This window comes from Xiphophorus hellerii, chromosome 20 (assembly GCF_003331165.1).
Source record: "Xiphophorus hellerii strain 12219 chromosome 20, Xiphophorus_hellerii-4.1, whole genome shotgun sequence".
Lineage (NCBI taxonomy): Eukaryota > Metazoa > Chordata > Actinopteri > Cyprinodontiformes > Poeciliidae > Xiphophorus > Xiphophorus hellerii.
In genome coordinates this window covers 25,416,892-25,437,747 of record NC_045691.1, presented here as the reverse complement: position 1 = coordinate 25,437,747, position 20,856 = coordinate 25,416,892, and the positions used below count along the sequence as shown (strand labels likewise).

General features: G+C 43.0%; 1 protein-coding gene across 2 annotated transcripts; it reads right to left on the bottom strand.

The window, feature by feature from the left end:
• Nucleotides 1-11,032: 11,032 nt before the first annotated feature.
• snai1a (snail family zinc finger 1a) lies at nucleotides 11,033-16,158 on the bottom strand. Of its 2 annotated transcripts, none has more exons than XM_032550096.1 (3): nucleotides 15,839-16,158; nucleotides 14,884-15,405; nucleotides 11,033-12,527 (listed from the first exon to the last, which is right to left on the bottom strand). In XM_032550096.1, the coding sequence occupies exons 1-3, from the start codon at nucleotides 15,912-15,914 to the stop codon at nucleotides 12,343-12,345; spliced, it is 783 nt and encodes a 260-aa protein (XP_032405987.1). In that variant the 5' UTR covers nucleotides 15,915-16,158; the 3' UTR covers nucleotides 11,033-12,342. The 2 variants fall into 2 exon arrangements, with proteins under 2 accessions (XP_032405987.1, XP_032405988.1); XM_032550097.1 differs by having other exon boundaries at nucleotides 14,884-15,402; nucleotides 15,839-16,157.
• Nucleotides 16,159-20,856: the final 4,698 nt, after the last annotated feature.

The following is a 20,856-nucleotide window of genomic DNA, read 5'->3' as shown; positions in this document are numbered from 1 at the left end:
GAGCAAAGCGTAGAACAAGGAGCTGTTTTTTTTTACCAGGCTAGTATCCATCCAAATCCACACTAGAATGACTTCACCAGAGAAAAATCTAGCATTTTAGAGTCATCTAGCTGAGTTCAGAGCTAAATCTGGCAGAAAACCTGCAAGAGGATATAAAGGTGTCCGCTCAATCCGTTGGAATTAGAAAACTCTTCCCAGGTAGACTATAAATCCGAGCTAACTGACTCGAGAAAACCTGATGATGACATTAAGTCGTGTCAGTGAGAGAAAATAATGTGATATATTGAAGGTAGGCATGTTTACTCAACCAGGTCATCGCACCTTTTTCTTTCAAACTGATTTTTTAAAAAAAATTTTCAATGAAATAAATTTCACGTAATAAATGGGAAATGGTTTGAAATGATCTGTTGTGGCCTCATTATTTTCCATCTTAGAAAACCGGCATTTTAACGGGCGTGTGCCCTCTGTGTATTTGTCCGTCTGCATGGCTGCGGAGTTGCTTTTTAGCTAATTGCTGGTGTAGACTTTGTCGAGAAGCGCTTTCGATGCCACACATCTGCTCCCTCGGAGGCACCGCCTCAAATTTGAACTCTCTTCGATCTCCGTCGGACCAAATGTGGGAGAGGACGCCCGTCCGTCCTCAGCATCCAGCTTCACACCAAACACCTGTTGCTGCTCCAAACTCATCCTGGTGCGAACCTGTCGGGTTTGTTCATGGGAAACTGCAATGTCATGACCGAACTCCCAGTACCCTTTCCTGTCAATGACATGCTGACGTGCAGCGCCGTCAGCTGCTGCTTTGTCTGACTTGCCCGAACAAGCGCAACGCTACTTTTTCACACAGGGCTTCCAAAGGGCTCAGCGAGTCAGAGCCACGGGCGGCGTGGGGTGGGGGGGTGAGTCTTTTTCCCAGCATGGTGGCTGACACTGTTTACATACGGTTACGCCGCAACATGCTGGGACATGACGAAGTCTATCAAACCTCTTTCATAGTGCTGCCTGGAAGACCTGAGGCAACAGTTCAACGACAGCTTTGCACCTTGCCTGGGAAAGAATGCTCAGGTGTATCAAGCAGGTGAAGTCTGCTCCCCTGGCAGGTGCAGGTCCAGGAAGAAGGCACCTGTTTTACCTGTTTTCATTTGAGACGATCAACAAGTGCAGATTTATACGATTTTAGAAATAAAATAAGAGATTGTTTTGTCGTTTTATGTATTATTTCAACACTACGCATTTGTCTCTTGTTGAAATTCTTAAGAGTTTTCTGAAGACCCTCCTTCTGAAATGGTCAGTGTGATCTGATTGGTCAACTTAAATGAGTGAGATTAAAATGAGCCATTAATTAAGAAACGGGGGATTGAGGGCGGAGTTTGGCTAAAAACCCCCGCATGTATACTCTTTGCTACCAACCATTTCACTTTAGCTCTAGTTGGTTGAGCTTCTTGTCCTGCTGGAAGGTGAACCTCAGCTGCCGCTCAAAAACTTCCTCTTTCCTCTTGGTTAGCCCTTTCTTGTATTCAATCACCTTCCCATCAAATCCGGCCAGTTTTCATATTTCTTTCAAAAAGATTTATCCTCACAGCGTGAGGCACAGTAGGGGTGGCGTCTAGTGTTGGCTTTCTGCCCCTCACAGCGTTTTGCATTTAGGTCAGAAAAACTTCAACTTTGTTCTCATCTGACCAGCTCACCTTCCTCCACAGATCTGCTGTATTGCTTACGGAAAACCAGAACTTCTCTGAACAATTAACTGAGAAACTCTGAAATTGAAACTATCTTGAAATTGTTAGCTTCAAGATGAACTAACAATTTATCTTGAAGTTGCACCAAACCTTTTCCATTCTCCGGTAAAGTGGCAGCATTATGTAAAATTGACTTGTTTGGGCTCTACATCATGTTATAATGTTATTCCCTGGAGTGTCACCTTGATTCTTCCATGCATGTTTGAGAAATCCTTTAATTTCCATGGTAACCGTTCAGCTGTGCGAAATGCCTGAGTGGAGCTGGACCCGCCTTTGAAAGCTTGCAGTTTCCAAGACTGCGCCTCACAGAGCAGCCGTCCCCACTCTGCTCCTTCAGACTAGCCAGCAGCAATTAGCAAACATCTGGTGGAACTGAGCATCTGCTGAGCTCATTATAGGAGCTGCTTCTCAGTGAAACGCTCTTAAAACCGTTGTTAAAGGGTTAGTAGAGGAGCCATGTTGTGATGACGACGGAGTTTCAGAAAGAGCGGGAGTTTTTTTCTTATTCGATATATAGCATTTTTTTTAACAACTAAAGTAAACATAGATACTTGCTATAAAAGGCACTATGCGTCTGGAAAATATATAATACTGCCCCTTTAAAGCTTTTCATAACACACACCTGCTGAAAACTTCTCCACAGCTTTGTCCCCGATCAGTCCGTCTAAAAACAAGAATAAAAACAAAGGTTCTTTAAACATGAAAACACGTTTTCTTTAGCAGTCATTTCTCTAAATATCGTGTAACATTTGCAGCTCCAAACAATTTGTATTTAGCTAGACCTAGGGCTATCACATATCCTATTAAAATACATGGAAGTTTATGGATTCAAGGAATTAATTTGACATATTCTTCAATGTTCATATCAATTTCAGAAAAAATAAAGCTTGCTCTAAGGTTTCAGCAACTGTTATTAACTGTAACATCAATGATTTCTTTTTAAAAAATGTGCCCAAGCCCAAAGCGTTCGTCAGTAGTGTTTGAGTTTTCTGATGAGTTTGTGTTTTCTTGGTGAAGCAGTTTATTTTAATTATAAAACTGTAACAGTAGAAGGCCACACAGAGCCTTCTACACAGACGGTGATCTGTGACCTTCAGATCACCATCAGGATCTGAGGGTGATCCTGATGTGCCTCAGATCAATGAAGGCGTCATGTTTTATTTAGATAGGAAACCAAATGTAACCCTCTCGAGTGCGACGCCGATCATTTAAGAAGCTTAAACAAACAGAAAACAGATCCGTTCAGCTGTTTTCAGTCACAAATGCTAGTTTTCTTTTTCTTTTTAGTAATAAACTGAAAACCTGGCATTCAAAATCAATTATATGCAAATATAATGGATATGATGCAAAAACAATGTGACTTCTCCATGAATTTGAAATACATTGTAAAAACATCAACTTTATGACTGAATGTTTGAACCAGGATGAGGGGGAAAAGACCAAATTCCATAAAGACTGGTAGAGTAACCTTAAGGCTATTAAAATAAATAATAATAATAATAATAATAATAATAATAATAAAAATAATAATAAAACTCTGTTACACATGCAAACTGCATATATCTTCACTGCAGTGAAATATAGTGGTGGCAGTATCATGCTGTGGGGAGGCTTTTTTTCAAGCAGGGAAAGGGAATTTGATCAGAGTTTGTAGGAAGATGCTAAATACAAGGACACGAAGGGCAGAAAACCTGCCAGCAACTGAAAAACACCTGAGATGGGTGTGGAGGTTGGGGTAGAATGGCCTAGTTAAAGTCCACACTTAAATCTACGGCGATATAGCCTCTTCCAGTCAGCAGAGTCTGCCGTGAATGCTAAGGCTAGCTAGCATAGCCACTGATGATGACGGATGAACAGCTTTCGTGTAATGGTAAGTTGTTTCTCCACCATTAGCAGATTTAGCAGCGAGTACACGAGATTGATCGACAGCACTAAGAGCCTCCTCCTGGTTCTGATTGGTTGTTTTTGATTGGGAGCGGTGCATTTCTTCACATAGCAATAGCAGCTCTGGGAGGAAGCGGATGAAATTGCTCTTTTCACAGATTGTTTGTCTTGTACCATGCTGTCAAGACATAGTGATAGTTTTAACAAATATGTAAAAACATATTTTTTTAATAGCAGTTACCTACTGCAGCAGCTTTAATCAAAAACTTCTTGCTAAGATGCTACACAAACCTTTGAAAGTGCAAAAAAAAAGAAAGAAGAAGAAGAAGAAGCAACATCAGGATCTTTCAGGGAGTTTCTTGTTTCCTTTCCCAGAGTATAAGTCAGCTTTATTGTCCTCTTCTCATCTCCTCGCCAATCCCATCAACCTCTGGGTGATCGAATGCCCCTGAGGAGGCGCAGGAAAAGCACAGAGCTCAGGCATCACCCGTGGTTCTCCTCCTCCTCCTCATCTTCCCCGCTTCTCCCCCCTCTTTTCCTCTTCTCACTGGCATGGAGTCCAGAGCAACACATGTCTCTGATCAAGTCCAGCCTGCGTCATCAGTTAGTAAACTCCAGGCTCCAGGAAAACCAACAGAGAGCACATTCATAGCCGGCGACCCTGTGACTGAGTGTGTGATTCATTACTTTTTAATATGCTCCCTCACCACCCCCTCCACCCCCAACCCACCCAACCACTTCTTCTCCAATCCGGCCGAGGGGCAACTCCACACAGCCTGATCGAATCCATCATTAAGCATACTTGTGGTGTTACCGCTGTTGGTCTTGTTTACCAGATGCGATAGCTGTCTCAGCTCAGCGGAGACAGGAATTAGCTCTGCATTCTGAAGTTCGCATCCGAGTCGAGAAAGAGACGGCGACGCTCCGTGAAATAAACCCCAATCACATGTGGGGAGAAGAGATTACGCCGAAACACAGGAGGAAGGTGGTGGATGTTGGACGATGTGAGGCGAGGGGTGTTCTGGGGAGAGTATCCGTCAAAAGTGAAGAGCAAGTCTATTCCAAAGAGTAAATTACAAAAATGACTTTGTTTCCGATCCCTCAGACAGCTGACACAGATTAACATTGCTCAGGTCAAATTTTACAATGCCTCGCAGAAGCATTCGTTCCCCTTGAGCTGTCCCATATGTGGTCACTTTACAAACGTCAACACTTCACTGGAATTTTACGTAACACAAAGTAGGGCCTAACCGTGCGTTACTGTGCGTTATAATAAGCGGTTCGAAACCATTTTTTAAAAATAAGAATGTCGTAAAGTCTTCCTGAAAAGCCGTCAGGAGTCACTATCAGTTTTCAATCCTGATTGTCCAGTAGACGCGGTTCGATTGGGGAACAAAGTTGCAACTTTTGTTCCTCTTGAAAAACATGTTCCCTCCTTCCCCTGTGGTGGCGCTGCTCCAAGAACTGTTGAAGGAAATAAGAAAAAAAACAATGAAGAAGACAATGAACATAGCTTCTTTCTTTGCAAAATGTAAATAAAAATGTAGTAATGTCAAATTTTAGTTGTGGTAGGATTCTCTTGTGTCTTTGTGAAAAGACCCGGAGTCATTTCACCTGCTAGCGCTAGACTCGTTCCTTTGCTTACCCAGAATGCCTTGCACTACAGTCCTCTTCCTGCTTTTGGAATGGTCTCTGATCCGCTTGGCGTTCACATATGCGTCTGAACCACACCAGAGTTGGCTTCAACTGAACCAAGACCGAGGTTTTTAGGCAGACCAGAGTTTGGTTTCTTTTGATCCGCATCAGAGTTTGACTACGCATTCTCACCTCCCCAAACTAACTAGACTTTCAAGGCAAACAAATTAGAGTTTGATTAAAGTGGACTAAACAGGTCTGGTGTGAATTAGTAATTAATTATTAAAGAGAACCCATATGTGTGTAATGTCATGGAGGAAAACCTACCATCATGGTGAATGCCCATAAAGAAGCATGGTGGTGGTTGTGGGGATGTATTTTTTCATTTTGGGAAGCTGGTAACAAAGCAATTCTACAAGAAAACCCTTTGGAGGTCGCTAAAGACTTGAGATTGCAGCAGAAGTTTGCCTTCCACAGAATATAAACTCCTGCCTCCATTGCTACGTTGGAAGCATATCCATGTTCTAAAATAGCCCAAAGTCCAGCTATAAATCCAAATGAGAGCTTGCAAGAAGGCCTGTTCGCATCTGCGAAGAGGCTCTAGTCAGATGTTTTCTTAGTCAGATGCGAAGGCATCCAAGCTAACTAAGCTTGAACTATTTTGTAAAAAAAGAAAAGAAAAAAAAACAGTGTCATCATTATCAGCTTTTTGACGTTCGTGAGTTGTATCTGTTACAAAAGCTGATTGGCCTCCTCCAAGTGTACGGAGATGCATTAGTTTGAAGATTTTGATATATGAAACTTTTCACTTCAACAGTATTTTCCCTTTGCTAGTTCCATGTATTTGGACAGAAGAAGCGGAACAAGCATTTGGTGTTATGGCTCCTATAGTATGATAGATCAGTCTGATCTTCAGATGTCCAATCTCATTTCTTTATAGTTATTTCAAAGTATGCTACGAATAAGCAACATGCTTTTAACCAGTGTCAGTGCTCTTAAATAGTTTTTTGTTGTTTGTTTTTATTATCTAATTGTGTTTTAGGTATCTTTGTTCAGTGTTACCATTTTGTTGTGTGATGCAGGTTTTCTGCCCATTTTCCCCTTGTAAATGAGATGTTGAGCTCAGTGGGATTTTAACCTAGCCTGGTAAAATTCAGCCCCAGGGTCTACGCTTTGCTTCGTACAGAGGGTCTGAAACCTCAGCTATTGACAAACAGTTGCCAGTTGGAGACAGACTCTGTTTTAAATTTTACCCAATCGCTAACGTTTGCCCGTGACGTTTGTAATGCGGCAGTTTGATGCTATGAAGCTTACCGGAAGTTGCCTGTGATGTAAACAACCATGCTCCTCTGCTAAGAGAGAAGTACTGGTCCGAACCAGGCAGCTCTTGATGTTAATTCAATATTTGGAAGCGTGGCCAACACGGACTGAATGGCATTGTTCACTTCTTCTGCAGCTACAGCTAAAACTACAAGCAGCAATTCTAAAATGGTGCAGAAAATTAACGCTACCGTTCACAACTTTTTCTTCTGCTCGCTGATTGGTCCAGTAGAAATTCTACCAGAGAAATCACAGTCAATGGGAGAAAGCCCAGACTGAGCTGTGAAGGGAAATGAGAATTGAGTGGGATTGCGTTGTAAGGCCAGTTTTAACCTGGTTAAATAAGAGAAAATGAATGAATGACTTAGTTGGTAGACTCGCATTTGAAACTACAGCAAACAGCATGGTTCTTCAAACTTTTCAGATTTGCATTAGTAAAAAAAAATAAAATAAAAATTTGTCTTGCTTCACTGTCGCAAATACAAAATGCTCAATCATTCCAACGCTTATTACAATGACACGCTGTGAGTAGACCAGTACCTCCCCCGGAGATGATCAGCTTACCAGCGGGAGGCTGTGAAATTTTTGCTAAATGAACACCGACCCTCAGATGACGGTCATATGCAGCACCGGCGCTACGCTTCATACTTTTCTCTGCAGTCAGCCTGCAGCCAAGGCGAAGGCCCTTCCCCGGGAGCGCTCTCACCAGGCCTCAACTATCATGAGAGCAGATGACTGCTGTTTACGAGATGCTGACAGCTCCTTCCTGTCTCACAGATCATGAGCCCTGACTGCTGCTGCTGTTGCCACCGCTGCCCCGAAGGCCACTCTTTAGTTCCCGGCCACCCGGCTCCACCCTTGAAAGCCTCGGATGGAGGGTGGGATGAATCAAGACGTGGGAGGAACACGGAGCTGGTCGTGGCAAAGTGCAGCAACAGAACGAGCGCTTGATCTCAGCAGCTCTTCCAGCCCAGAGATGCAGCTTATTTGTGGGGGTTAAAGTAGGCCAGTGTAAACTCCCACTTCCTGTCGGGCCTCTGTCTCACAGGAGGGCGGGAGGTTTGGGGGGGGGGAGGCAAAGAAGAGATGATCCTCCTGTGAAGAGGGAAAGGCTGCTGCTCTGTAGGGACCATTTCCACTTAAAACACACACACACACACACACACACACAAATAGAAATACAGCCACAGAGACAACCAGAGAGTGAGTGGGAGAGCGAGCGAGCGAGGAATACACAAACACAGTGGGGTTCAGGAATGTTAAACACATGCTTTATGGCATAAATAGCAGCCACTTTTGGTAAATTACAGTGAGTGCTCTGGCACTGTAAAGCACACAGCAGGAAAACGCTCTCAGATTTCACATCCAGACCCTGCGGGACAAAAATTTAAAAAAAGGGAGTGTGTTGTGTTTTCAGTTCTGTTGAGGAACTGGGAAAGGGTACAACTCTTTGCAGTATCCCGTGCGTGCTGCGTTAGCTCCGTTAGCGAACTTGGTACACTTTTAGTAAACGCTGAACCCGTCAGAAAGGTGGAGGAAATCAAAACGTATCACCCCTGACTTTAGCACACAAAACAAAAAAAGTGACGTGATCACTTCAACTGGAAGCCAGTCACCATGAAAGCTGCTGAGTGAACTCGAGAGAGAGTTGCTTTTTGCTAACAGCTGACACCCTCACCCCAGGACATCACAGCTTACATCACCAACATAACCCTGAGCAACAGCTGAGCCTTTATTAGCTCTTCCCCAAAAGGATCTTGGGTAAACGACAGAGATAAACCCAAACAATCACGCTGGGCCAGCTTTGTGTTTATGCACAGATTTTTGAAGTCTGAACAGTTGCAGATTAGAAACTACTGAAATGTTCTGCGGTTTAAAATCCTTTTATCAGATCCCAAAGAAATCCCCGGAGTGCTGCGTGAAAAAAAACAACATTTATTACACTTTTCCTTTGCTTCCAAGAATAACAATTTTGATGATTTGGAGATATTTTTAGTCCCAAAACCCAGAAAAAGTCCCAGTGCGTAAAGTAAAGCAGCGTAATGTCACGGCTGGAAAGCTACCATCAGCATGTCTGTCGAGCAGCCGACTACTTACTCAACCTGGTTGCCTTAGTTACCTAAGAAATCAGCTTTTCATATTTGGCTAACTCTAGAAATAATAGACTGGCAGCCCTCAGTCTAATGACTCTCAGAGCCTCCATGTTGTTCAGACTCCGGGTCCATGGTGAGGAGGAGGGATTGGACCTGAGCCCTCTATCAAATTATGGGCAAGAATATTTTTGTCACTTGTTTTGTGAATAAAAACGTAGGTCTGATGACGTTAGAAAAACTGTTTCTATTTATATTTTCATAATCGTCCTTGCAATAGCGGGACAAAACCCGCCTCGCCCCTAAACACAGAAATGCTTCAGCTGCAGAGAAACTTCTGACTTTAACTTCATCATTCTGCTAAAGGCAGTCTGAGTCGGTCCACCGACAGATATAAAGAATATCTGTCTTTATATCAAACGTCCTGATATAAGACACGGTACTGCAACTATCACCACGACGCAGCTCAAAGCCCCGGTACCACCTGGTACCACATGCTCTCTGTTCGCTCTGCTTCTCCTTAACGTTTCTACCAGGCGGGTTAAAGCCGCTGCTGATGGGATCTGGGCTGTAAATAGAAATTACTGCAGAACCTCAAGTGTTAAAGGAAGATTCGGCCCATTTAGAGTTCAGAAAATAAACATGAGAGAAAATATTGTAGCAATAATTAGAACCGCAGCAAAAAGCCAAACATGCCACAATTAAATGAATCAAAATGTCCCCAAAGCATCGGGGGACTGACATAGGGGCCACCGGGGGATTCCAGGAGGATTCCAGGTAGATTCCAGGTAGATTCCAGGTAGATTCCAGAGATGCGCATCGCAGCGGCTTTTCCTCCAGGTCCGGCCCAAGGTAATATGGGGCCTTAGACAGATAGACAGAACCCCCCGGAACCCGTCCTACTAAGAACCTCAGCATCACTAACATGTTTAAATACAGATCAGGTGAATCTGTGAGAGGGAGACCAGGTTTATTGGCCCAGTTTAAAATCAATTACTGATTATTGGTTATTTGCTGTGATGTATTTATGAACAAACCCAATTCAAACACAAAGATTAACCATATTGTAGCCATGGTAACACAACAATCAAACTATCAAGACGATTCTTTAAACTTTTACAAAGTAAACTTCCTAATTAAATCCCTTTTGCTTTTTTGATCTATAAATCAGTCTGCAGCCAGGTTGTTCTAGAGGTTAAATAGATATTATTAGGGCTTAATTAGTAAAAAGGCAGCAAATTAGCTTATTTCATAACTTTATAACCTTTGACCTTCTCTCCTCTGGTCTGTTTAACAGCTACAGTCTCAGATCAGCTCAGCCCTCCAGGACTGTCAGCAGCAGAAACAGCAACTTTATACCTGCTGGGGAAAATATTTGCTTTGCATTGTTCCTGTATGATGGCAATGATATAATAGGATCCAATTAAATTCTTGATCAACATGGGTTGTTGCTGTGTTGTTGTTCGGTGTTTTAAGGTCTTGTTCAATGTGCCCTTTTTAACTTTGAGCCCCTGCCCCTCCAAAGGTCTCTGCACAGCTCTGCACGATACTGTAAAACCGCATATATATACTATATATATATATATTTTTTTTTTCTCGAGTTGTCACACCGTGAGACTCCCGTACAAGCCCCAATCCTGGTTTCAAGAAATCCCATTTACAGCAACTTTATGTGAGGTGAGTCAGTCGGACTGCATGCTAGCTGTGAGCACATAACCCTGAGTCAGAAGGAAACCAGGAACGATGCTGTGGAACAGTTTACCTCACTCTGCGCTGCATGGCCAAGGCTCAGGCCTCGGCCCACGCACGGCGACTGACTGACTGACTGACAGGCACAGTGACTAGTAGCTTGACTTACTGACTGGAAGCGGAGGAGCCATGGGAACCTAACGCGCCAGACTTTGACTCACTGTCTAGGAATATATGCTGTGCTCAGAGCACAGCATATATCAATCGCTGCTGGAGTACGTCTAACTAAAACCCCACATTAGGGTCGGTTCAGAACTAGTCCAGCACAGTTCAGTTCCTCTAAAATCCACCGAATGACACACCGCTCGGCTCACATTTGCATACGCTGCAATGTTTACACAGCCACAGAGAGAAGTAGATGGCAGCAGGTGGAAACTAGAAAGCAGGTGCATTCCGTCGCTCCTGCCAATCGCAGCGCGCCGCTCACCTGCATCTGCAACGTTTCGATGCAACAGCCGGTTTTCTCCAAACCGCTAATTATTCTCCCGGTTAATGATCAAACACGTTTTATGAATCAGCGTTGCAGCCGCGCCGACTTCTCTAAAGCGAAACCGGAGAGTCTTATACCCATCTCCTTGTGCTAAAAAAAGGAAAAGAAAAAAAAATCAACAATGCGAGTTTTAATAAACATAAATTACTTTATTGAAAATGCATCATTTACGACATATAGAAATTAAAGATGAACACAAAGGCATAGTAGAACCCCCCCCCCCAAAAATAAAAAAACATTTGCTCATTGCACTAAAAAAAAAAACAGCTGTAAAATATTTAGGAACGTGAGAAATTCATCTCAGTATGGTCCACTTCCATGGCTTTCATCATATGTTAGGCAACCATGTTTCCATGGTGTAAACTGTTAACATCTTTGGTCTCAGCCTTCTGATAGGTCTTAACTTACGCAAATTTTCTTTCAATACTGAAGTCAGATTTTAAAGCCACGTCAGCTAAATGAGGTATAAGAAAAAAAATATAGGCATTGTTTGTACGAATAATGCAATTTCAAGGCACATTCATTTGAGTCATATGGCTTTGGCTTGATATCGATAACACTGTAGTAACCTTGAGTGCATTGGCTTTTTTTTTTATACACGTTTGCAGGAGAGCTGCACACTGAATCGTCTTTGGAAAACAGCAGAATGGCTTTTCCCCACCTCTAAACCCCAACGGATTAAGGCAGAGGTTCTGGTTTAAGTCATAACAGAGGCTTACAATGATCCACATCAGTGAAAGAAAGAGAAAAAAGAAGAAGCAAAAACATTAACTGGTGTCATTCTTCTGCGATGACACGCTTCCTCTTTTTTCCTTAAGCAAACCAAGGGCATTGGGAGTCACCTGCTATCAGCCAGCGAAGGTCATGGCTGCAGCACCTGTTAGCACCTCATCTATCTGCACCACAGCACCAGGGACAGCTGTGTGTGCATTTGCTTTCGTGTGTGTGTGCGCGCGCGCGAGTGTGTGCCGCTTCGAGAAGAGCCAAGGGATTTATCCCACCCACGCGCCCCTACCTCTGAGCAGCTGTGTCTCGGCCATGATCCTGAGCTGACCGGCACCAGGGCGAAGATGGGAGGAGAGACGCCTCCAGTTCACGTTACGCGTTGTTTGGAATGGGCACAGACAGCGACAAAAGGCGCTGATGTTTAGTGAGTTTTGTTCAGTTCAGATGGTCCAGCCTCAAAAAACTCAGTCAACAATAGAAGAAGAAAGTAGAAAAAAAAAAAAAAAGCTTCTCAACTGTTTTACAAGGGAACAGAGAAGCGAAAACACTTGTAAAGTCAGATCCACGGTGAGGGTTTGATTTCCTCAAGGTCTCTTAAAGTTTGGCAATTTTGTGATCTTTGCGGTGTCTTAAACAATCTAACTGGGCTTCACAAAAAGTTTTCCACCCCGCTGATGTCCCGGTAGGTTTTCCTCCGTGCGCTCGCGGCGCCTCAGCCCAAAGTGGAGCAGCATCCTGAGGAGCTGTGCTTCTGCAGCAGCGACATGCGGCTGAAGGTGCGAGAGCAGACGCCGCATTGGTACTTCTTTACCTCGGCGTGGGTCTGCAGGTGGGCCCTCAGGTTGGAACGGTCCGCAAAAGCCCGGTTGCAGTGGGGACACGAGAACGGACGCTCACCTGGGCAAAGAATAAGGGGATTACATTAAAAACACAAGATAAAACAAGCAGAAAAATTACAGTCAGAACAGGTATGATTGGGTTATGATTGAGAGTTGAAGATGCTTTGTGACTCTTTGGACAATTATGAGTGGAGGAGGAAAGACTGAGAGCGAGGGAAGTTTTTGTTGATGCACAAGAGTTCAGATGTGTAAGGTGCAGCAGGGTTATCTGGTACAGAAAGGGAAGTCAATGAAGTTCTAGAAGAGCCGGAGTACTATGTCGAGGCAATAAGAAGTTCTGATCCAACGGAAGATATAGGGACCAGAGATGGAGACCAAACAGAAGGGAGTTGCGATAATCAATAAGGTAGCTGACCAGGAAGTGAGAAAATATGGAGGAAGAGAATGGTGTCAAAAAAAAAGACAGAGATGACCTGCATTGTATTACACAAGGTGGCATTTTTTATGTGACCGGTTTAAGACGGAGAATTATTCAGAATGACATTTAGACTTTTAAGTAGGTGATCTGGCCCAGATTACCTCACTTTTGGGAGATCAGCCAATGCCTGCATGAGAAACTAATCTTACCGATCTTATCTACCTCCACAAAGCTTTGAAAATCGTCCACTGTCCCCTTTTGCTCTGCCGTGAGAGAGGTTTAGCTGGCATGTCTGCACGTAGGCAGTTAACAGTAGTCAACCCACTGTTGCCGACTTAAGAGACTTTGTTGGTGTATTTAGCAACTTTTCAAACAAAAAAAATTATATCTGCCAAAATCGGCATCGGCAGGTCAGGCTTTTTTTACCCCGGGGGAAATGCTGGAATTGTCAATTGCTGAAAAGAGCTGACCTTGTACCAACGAGCAGAATCTCAGCTTTATGGCTGATTTATTGAGGGTGTTTGAGGGGAATCAGTGTTTACTGCCTCAGAGCAGGAGGAAGTGCACTAAGATGAAGGGTATTTTATGCAAAGCAATTTTAATTGATATTGAATCCATGGAAGAGTCACAATATAGAAGCGAAGAGGAGATGTATGCTAAAGAAGAAGAAGCCGAAGACACAACCTTCAGGAACGCCGGTAGCAAATGGAATGAATTCATTCTTATCTAAATGTGCTGAGTGTGAGGGTTGCACTCAATGCATTACACCAATGCAGCTCCCTTGAAATGCGACTACAATAGTCATACTCAAACTGGGACTGGATTATATTGATGGGGGCTCTCTATTAACACCTCACACACAAGCCCACAAACACACATGTATAAACACAGACACATTGTTAAGATAATGAGGATCACATGGCTGGCTGCTGGGGGTCAGAGCCTGACTGAATTAGCATGATTCAATCAGAACCAAATGAGATTAACACGCTAACAAGTTACTGCAGGTACTAAGTACTCAGTGATAACAGCGAGCCTTCAGGCATTCTTTAAACCTTTTGTCCCTCCTCCGCCCCCCACTCAGGTGCCTCCACTCCCCCACCCCCGGTCAGCAGTGATAAGATAATTAGCCGAGAACTCATTGTTGCCGAGACATTAAGCACAATGAATGATCAATGAGTCCACGGAGGGCTTCCCTGTGTGATAATGTCTGCTGATCAAGTGTTGAGTTCATCAGATAGATTGTTATGACAAAGTGAAGGGGGAGGAGGGCTAACCTTCTGACTCAGAACAACTGCCCCCGATTTCCACATCCATAGACTGAGGGCTGTCTCAATCTAGTAAACTTCATCAGGGTGCTCACCTTAAACTAAGTCTGTAATTTGTTGAAGTTTAAAGCCTTGTCCATGACATTCATATGAAGAAAGGGTATTTGTTATGGATCGACTTACAAACAGTGTGTGAGAATTGGGACCTCAGCCCAGACACAAGGAGTATTTTTTGGGGGGGGGGTGATTTCTCACCAATCAACGATTACCGATCTTTAAAAAGCCTGACCTGCCAATTCCAGTTTTGGCCGATACAGATTTTTTGTTGTTGTTTGAAATGTTGCTAAATTTAGCAAGAAAGTCGCTGAGTTGGCAACAGTGGGTGACTATTGTTAACTGCAAACATGCAGACATGGCCCGGTGGGCGGGTCTGTGAGTGAAAGCTCTCTCATGGCAGAGCAAAATAGACCTTTGCCAAGGTAGATAAGATCAGCTTAATATGTAAGTATCAGTCGATCACTGATCTCCCAAAATTAGGGAAAATGGGGGCTGATTTATCGGTGGACCTCTAATATGTTTACAGCTAGTGCTAGTGCATTTGAAAACTTGTCTATATGTTCTCGTGGGGTCCCCAGGCTGGCAGTGGCCCCAAAGCTAATAACAGATCAAGTGAACAGGGGAAAATCTGAAGCGTTGTGCAATCCTCTCGGAGCAGATTTCAACCTCACCTGTGTGTGTGCGAATGTGGCCGCGCAGCAGCCAGGGCCTGGAGAACGCCTTCCCGCAGGTGGTGCAGACACAAGGCAGGGTGTGTGAGCGAATGTGCATCTTCAGAGCCCCCAGGCTGGTGTACTCCTTGGGGCAGTGCTTGCAGAGGAAAGCCGGCCTGGCCGCCATCGCCGGGGTCTCTCCTCTCTCCTCTTCTTCTTCGGGGGGGCTGACGTGGGCCATGACGCCGGTGCACTTCATCCTCTGGCGAGGGGCGTACTTGATGACGGGCTCTGGGCTGGGGGGGTCCGAGCTGCGCCCCTCGTCTTCCTCGCCGCTGCTGCTGGCGCTGCTGCTGAGGCTGCAAGGGGAGCTCAGGTCCAGGGGGCCCGAGGTGCCAGAGGCCTCCGAATGGACGGTGGGCAGGTAGAGGGCGGGGAGGACGCTCAGGTCCCACACCAGACCTGTGGTGAAGCAGGTGGAGGTGCTGTTGTCTGCTGATGGCAACTCAGCAAGAGGATAGGTCTCCAGTGAAGTATCTGCTAGGGAAAGAGGAGGGCGGTTAGGAAGCAGCATTAAAGTCAGTAAATCACAACAAATTCACTTTATGGATCAAATAAGGGCAGAAGAAGAAGATCCACTCTCTGTTTTCTGTTCTTATTTGGTATGGAACGATGTCAAACTTCCTCATTTGTAAAGGAGCATAAAATAAGAGCCATATGGGAAAGTTCCAGGGCCGTTTCCTCCCACGTATTCAGCTTGTAACATGAATGGAGCTCTGTCTCCGTGCAGAAAGAGGGGGAAAGTGCATCTAACGGGCCCCGACTTGATCTGGGAGTCGCCTCTTGGAGGAAAAAAAAAAAAAAAAAAAAAACTTGCCAGACTCTCTCTCCAGAATATTGAAACAGGTGAATTTCTTTCCTGTTGTTGGCATCAGAAAGTTCCGTTACAAGAGTAAACAGTGTCATGACTCACCATTCTGATATTCCAGTTCGCTGTAGTTTGGCTTTTGTTTAGCGAAATACTTCTTTACCAAGAAAGACCGAGGCATTGTCCTTTTTTTTTTTTTTTCTTAATTTCAGGCTCCAAGATCTGTGCGTAAAAGGAACGCGCGGTCACGACGCACAGCTTCTAGGAGATGAAGACAGCTGTAGTCCTAGAAGGAAGAAGAAAAAAGGCGATAGAAATATCCTCCTTGTGACCCAAAACAAGTTGGGATGGACTTCATCGACGGAGTGATACGTAGAGCTTCTCTGCTGAGGAACTAAATGCTGGCCTCTGTTCTGAAACACTCCGACACAGGCAAGGAGGGGTGTGCTTGCCCTGAGGGCCCCTCCCCACACACAGCATATCGCAGTTTTAAGAGTTTGAGAAGAAGCCTCACACATTTTACAACACCAGCCAACAAAGTTAAGGCGCAGATCAGAGAGGGAGAGGACCTGTGAAAAACTTTAAGAATGAGTCATTTGGCCGCCTATGAATCATTGATCAATCTTGGAATTTGGCACAGTCTAAAAAAAAAACTGTTCGTATTAAAATAGCGATATAAGACAACCGTGTTAATTTAGAATTTGCTAAAAAATAATTTTTTAAAAAAAGGAAAGAAAAAAAAAGAGTGCTGTTTAATATGCTTCAATAAATTTATCTCAAAGTTTCACGCTGTATATTTTTGTTCTGGTTTCATGGCTAATTTTAAATAGTCCTGTGTTACTTCAATTAACGTGGTTACAGACGTGTCCGTCATTACCGAGAGTAATTTTCGTGGAGGAATTGCGCCACCTGCTGGAGGAATGTTAACGCTGATGTATTTAGTTCATTTTAGGAAACAGTAGGTGGCGCTGTTCTGCAGGTGGTAAAGTTCAGCCGAGGTTTTTCTTTCATCAAAGCTTTATGCCGGACTTTCACTTTTATTAAATCGAAAGATGAAGTGAAAAGAAAATATGGCTAGGTCTGGATAATAACTATAAGAAACCAGAGATTTACATATACTTTATAATTACTTATCTCATTGGTGATCCTAAATTCCTAAAACATTTATCAAACATAATTTGGTAAATTTCAAAGGAGCAACTTAAGCAGTCTGGGTTTTTGGATGACACAATGTAACTAAAAGAAATCAATAAAGAGAGAATTGTGGACCTTGTTCAATTAATCCTTTACACCTGTATGCATGTACGATAATTTTGTATACAGAGACATGATAAAATGTTTTATTTATGGTTTTGGTTGTTGATTTTTTATTTCCCTTTTATTTATTGGTTCCGGTTGTCATATTTTATTTTGGATATCTAATCCAAATCTTCCAATTCCTGTGTTAAATGTTTTTTGTTTACAAAATTAAAGTTTATTAGTGCTTGAGAGAGGGTATACTTGCATTATCATAATATACTACATATTATTTGAAAATGGTCTCAATGTCATCGTTTATTGCAATAATTAATGCAACAATTTATTGTGCAGCAAAATGTGTTATTGTGAGGCCTTGTTGCAACCACAAATAAGAATTGAAATTCAATGACAAGATAACTTATAAGTGGTCCAGAACTAAAAATAATACATGGCTTTCCAAAACGTGCAATCAAGAAAAGTGCCTTGCTAATACTACAATACCCATAAATAAAATATATGAACTGCTTTCAGAAGTCCATGAATTAGTAAGAAGAGTTCGCCTGTGTGGATTTTAGTTTCAGTAAAAGTGAAACTGTTCAGTAAAGCTGTCAGAGGTTTGTTAGGAAACATTAATGAACCAACAGCATATGGATTGGAACTCTATATCGGCGAAGAAGGGATACAAGTTACAGAGACACTGTATTTAGTAACATGTCCATCACAAGTGAGAAAAACACCTTATTTTTTTCTAGAAGTGTTTGGTGAACAACACAAAACACCGTAGAGAAGGAGGTGGTCTCTATTGTAGTGTAACTGTAACTGGAGTAAGGTTTCTGTGGGTATGAGGACATTTAACTTCCAGGATTCCGAGGGCACTGGAACACAGCACCAGTTCACTCAAATCAAACGGCGGGCTCCGTCTGCGAGCTCCGATTGGCTCTTTAATCAGAGTGGGCGGGCCTTACGGGAGGGGTTGCTATTGGCTTGATTCGGTTGAATATTTGAAATACAAAACAACAATACAGCAGCACAAGTTCATACTAGCTGAGTTGTGCGATTTTTGAAGGAGGAATTCGTTGCAGTGAAAGACCACCTTCAAGTCAACCCGAGGAGGTAAGAAAACTGCAGCTTTATTTAAACACACGACTTCGTAGACGTGGTGGCTTCAGCGTTTTAACATTTAAACAATAAGCTACCCGTCGCCTGTTTAAAGGGATTTTAATCAGGCAGTGGGGACACAGCCGTGTGTCAACGGAATTGTGAGAAGATATATCTAATAAAAGTAGATCCTCTTATCCCATATAGCAACCCTGATCTGTGATGTTCGCTGATTACAGCTATATGTTTTAATTTGAAGATGACTGAAGAAGGAGGACTTCCATTATTACATAGAATAATAATAAGCCCCGCCTCCATTTATCCTGCAACAGATGGACGCATAATGTCATTCTGAGGGATTCGCAGGCTTTTCATTGGACATCCTCGTCAGCTGACCCAACACTGGCTGAATTTTAAAAAGCTAACACGAAGAGCTGTTGCAGCATAGAAAGTAGTTAGTGGTGCTTTGTTTGGTTAAAGCATGATGCACTGGTGAGCTATATATTTCTTTCCCCTTGTTTTCTGCAGTTGTTTTCGTGTGATCACGAGTCCTTTTGCAGAATAAAGACAGGAGGAACAACAGGAAGAAATAGTCATGCTCAGAAAAATTGTCCGTCTTCTGTTCGGGGGCGAAGAGGAGACTCCGGAAGAAGTCAAGCCTGGAGAAGCAGCTGAGGATGGATGGCTGGTTGTCAACCATCAAGGTAGGAGGAGATTAAAAACATCGAAATCTATTGATATAAAACATTACAAAAGTATTTGTTCCTCCTGAGAGTTTTTGAACCTTGTGTCCAGCAATAACCACTGTTTTGGGGATTTTATGTGGTGGATTAACATTACTTAGCACATCATTGTAAAGTGGAAGAAAAATTACACAAAATACTACGAAAATAAAAAAGAGAAAGCAGGTCAGGTATTTGTATACGCTAAAAGTACACAGCATAGTAAAATTACTCCTAAAAGTATTTTTTTTTTACCCAAAAAGTTAATCAAGTAACTAGTTACTACCCAACTCTGAGTTTATGGTTGTAATGTGACAAAATTGTGTAAAAGTTAGTGGGTATAAATACTTTATTAAGGCTCTGATGTCTGAGGTTTGACATGAATTTTGGCTGAATAATAAAGCATTACTATTTTGTGTGAGTGCTTTCAGTTTAGAGTGAGATTGTCTGACTTGTATTTTTTTTCCCCGTCTTTTGTTTAAACATAACACACCCTTATGTTCTGCATGTTAGCTTCACCACAGAAGGAACCAGCGTAAACAAGAGTTGCATAACAGCTTTCCTTGTGTTTTCACAGAGGCAGGTGGATGTGAGAAGCAGGATGCCCTGCTGGCTGCTGCGCAACAAGCTAACTCTACTTCTCAAGGAGAAACGCTTGCAAACACAGAAAAGAGCCGGTGGGACAACCCTAAACCTTTCTAAGTTGAATTAATGAATTCTTGCATTCATTCTTAAACTCAGTCTCACGTTTCTCCGTTTGTTTGTTGTTTTTTTTCCCCCGTTTCCGTTGTGTCTCCGTCCAGCCCATCGCTTGTAGAGCCCACTGTTCCTCCCAGTCGGACCGTGGCTAGTTATGTCTCCCAGCCTAAAGCTGTGGCAGAGCTGAGCCAGGTAGCCTGCGCTCAGAAGGCGAAGGCCCGGACAGACCGCCGCCACGTGTCCCGCAACGCCATGCAGCGCCAAAACCACGTTCACCAAGCAGCGCAGCACAACTCCTTCCACCTCCACCAGCCTGGGCATCGCAGCCTCAGCCACTGAGGATCAGCTCACACTACAAGGGATGAAGATCTGCTTCTACTTTTATACCCATATAAGCACACAGCTTGTTTTTTATTACTTTAACACACATAATCCTAACTCACTAAGATGCTTGCTATAAAGTAATAGGCAGCTAGATTGTTGTTTTAAACCTATAAAGCACTATTTGTTATAGTAGGAATAAATATGTTCACCTCATGAAATGAGATGTATACAGTGTTATGTGCATGCATTCCATTGCATATTTGTGGATGGAGAATTGCAGTCTATATATATATTTGGTTTTTTTTCTTGGATGTGTTATTGTGTGCAAGTATGCATTTACACTTTATGTGCTTGTTTTGCAACATTTATTGTAGGGTTAATAAAGAAAGTTTTATAGATCTCTGGGACATAAGTTTGCCTTATTAAATCAAAAAGACATTTTATTTTCTTGGCCTGGCAAAATATTTGCAACAAAAACGGTATACGGGTCATTTGGTGTATTTAGCCAAGTTTATTGAGTGGGTGTTTGCACCCTGCAGAAATATATGCCATAAATGTATCGTGAATTTCACAAATTTATATTTTAAATGGAACGTGAATGACTGAGGACGTGGGAAATTTAAGAGTTGAAAAGCACAAAATGTCATGAAAACCATGCAGGAACCACAAATCCATTCCAGCGTTGAGTCATTTATTTGGCGAAACATTTTTGAAAACTAATTAAATCAGTGACCTGGTCAAAGTTGGCATGTGTAAATAATGGGTTTGAATGAAGCATGTGGGTTTTTCTCTGACTGGTGTGCCATTTTAAATGGCATGCAAACCCCTCCTCCAAAGCGGCCCATCATCCATCTAGCTGGATGAAAAATGGTGCGCACCCATCGGACTCCTCCCAGTGTCGGATGCTTTGATTGCATTCGAAGTAATTGCACCTGTTGTGTTCATTTCCTGCTAAAGTGGGTATGTGCTGTGTGGAGGACGGGTGCAATCAGGGTTTTTTTCTGTTTCAGTCAACTACATAAGGCAACCAACATCCCCATT

Bases quoted from the DNA above. Each gene is read 5' to 3' on its own strand.
- snai1a (XM_032550096.1), bottom strand. From the start codon at position 15,914: ATGCCTCGGTCTTTCTTGGTAAAGAAGTATTTCGCTAAACAAAAGCCA. The intron at 15,406-15,838 runs GTGAGTCATGAC...CTCTTTCCCTAG, and splicing joins CGAACTGGAATATCAGAATG to CAGATACTTCACTGGAGACC. The intron at 12,528-14,883 runs GTGAGGTTGAAA...TTCTTTGCCCAG, and splicing joins CCACATTCGCACACACACAG to GTGAGCGTCCGTTCTCGTGT.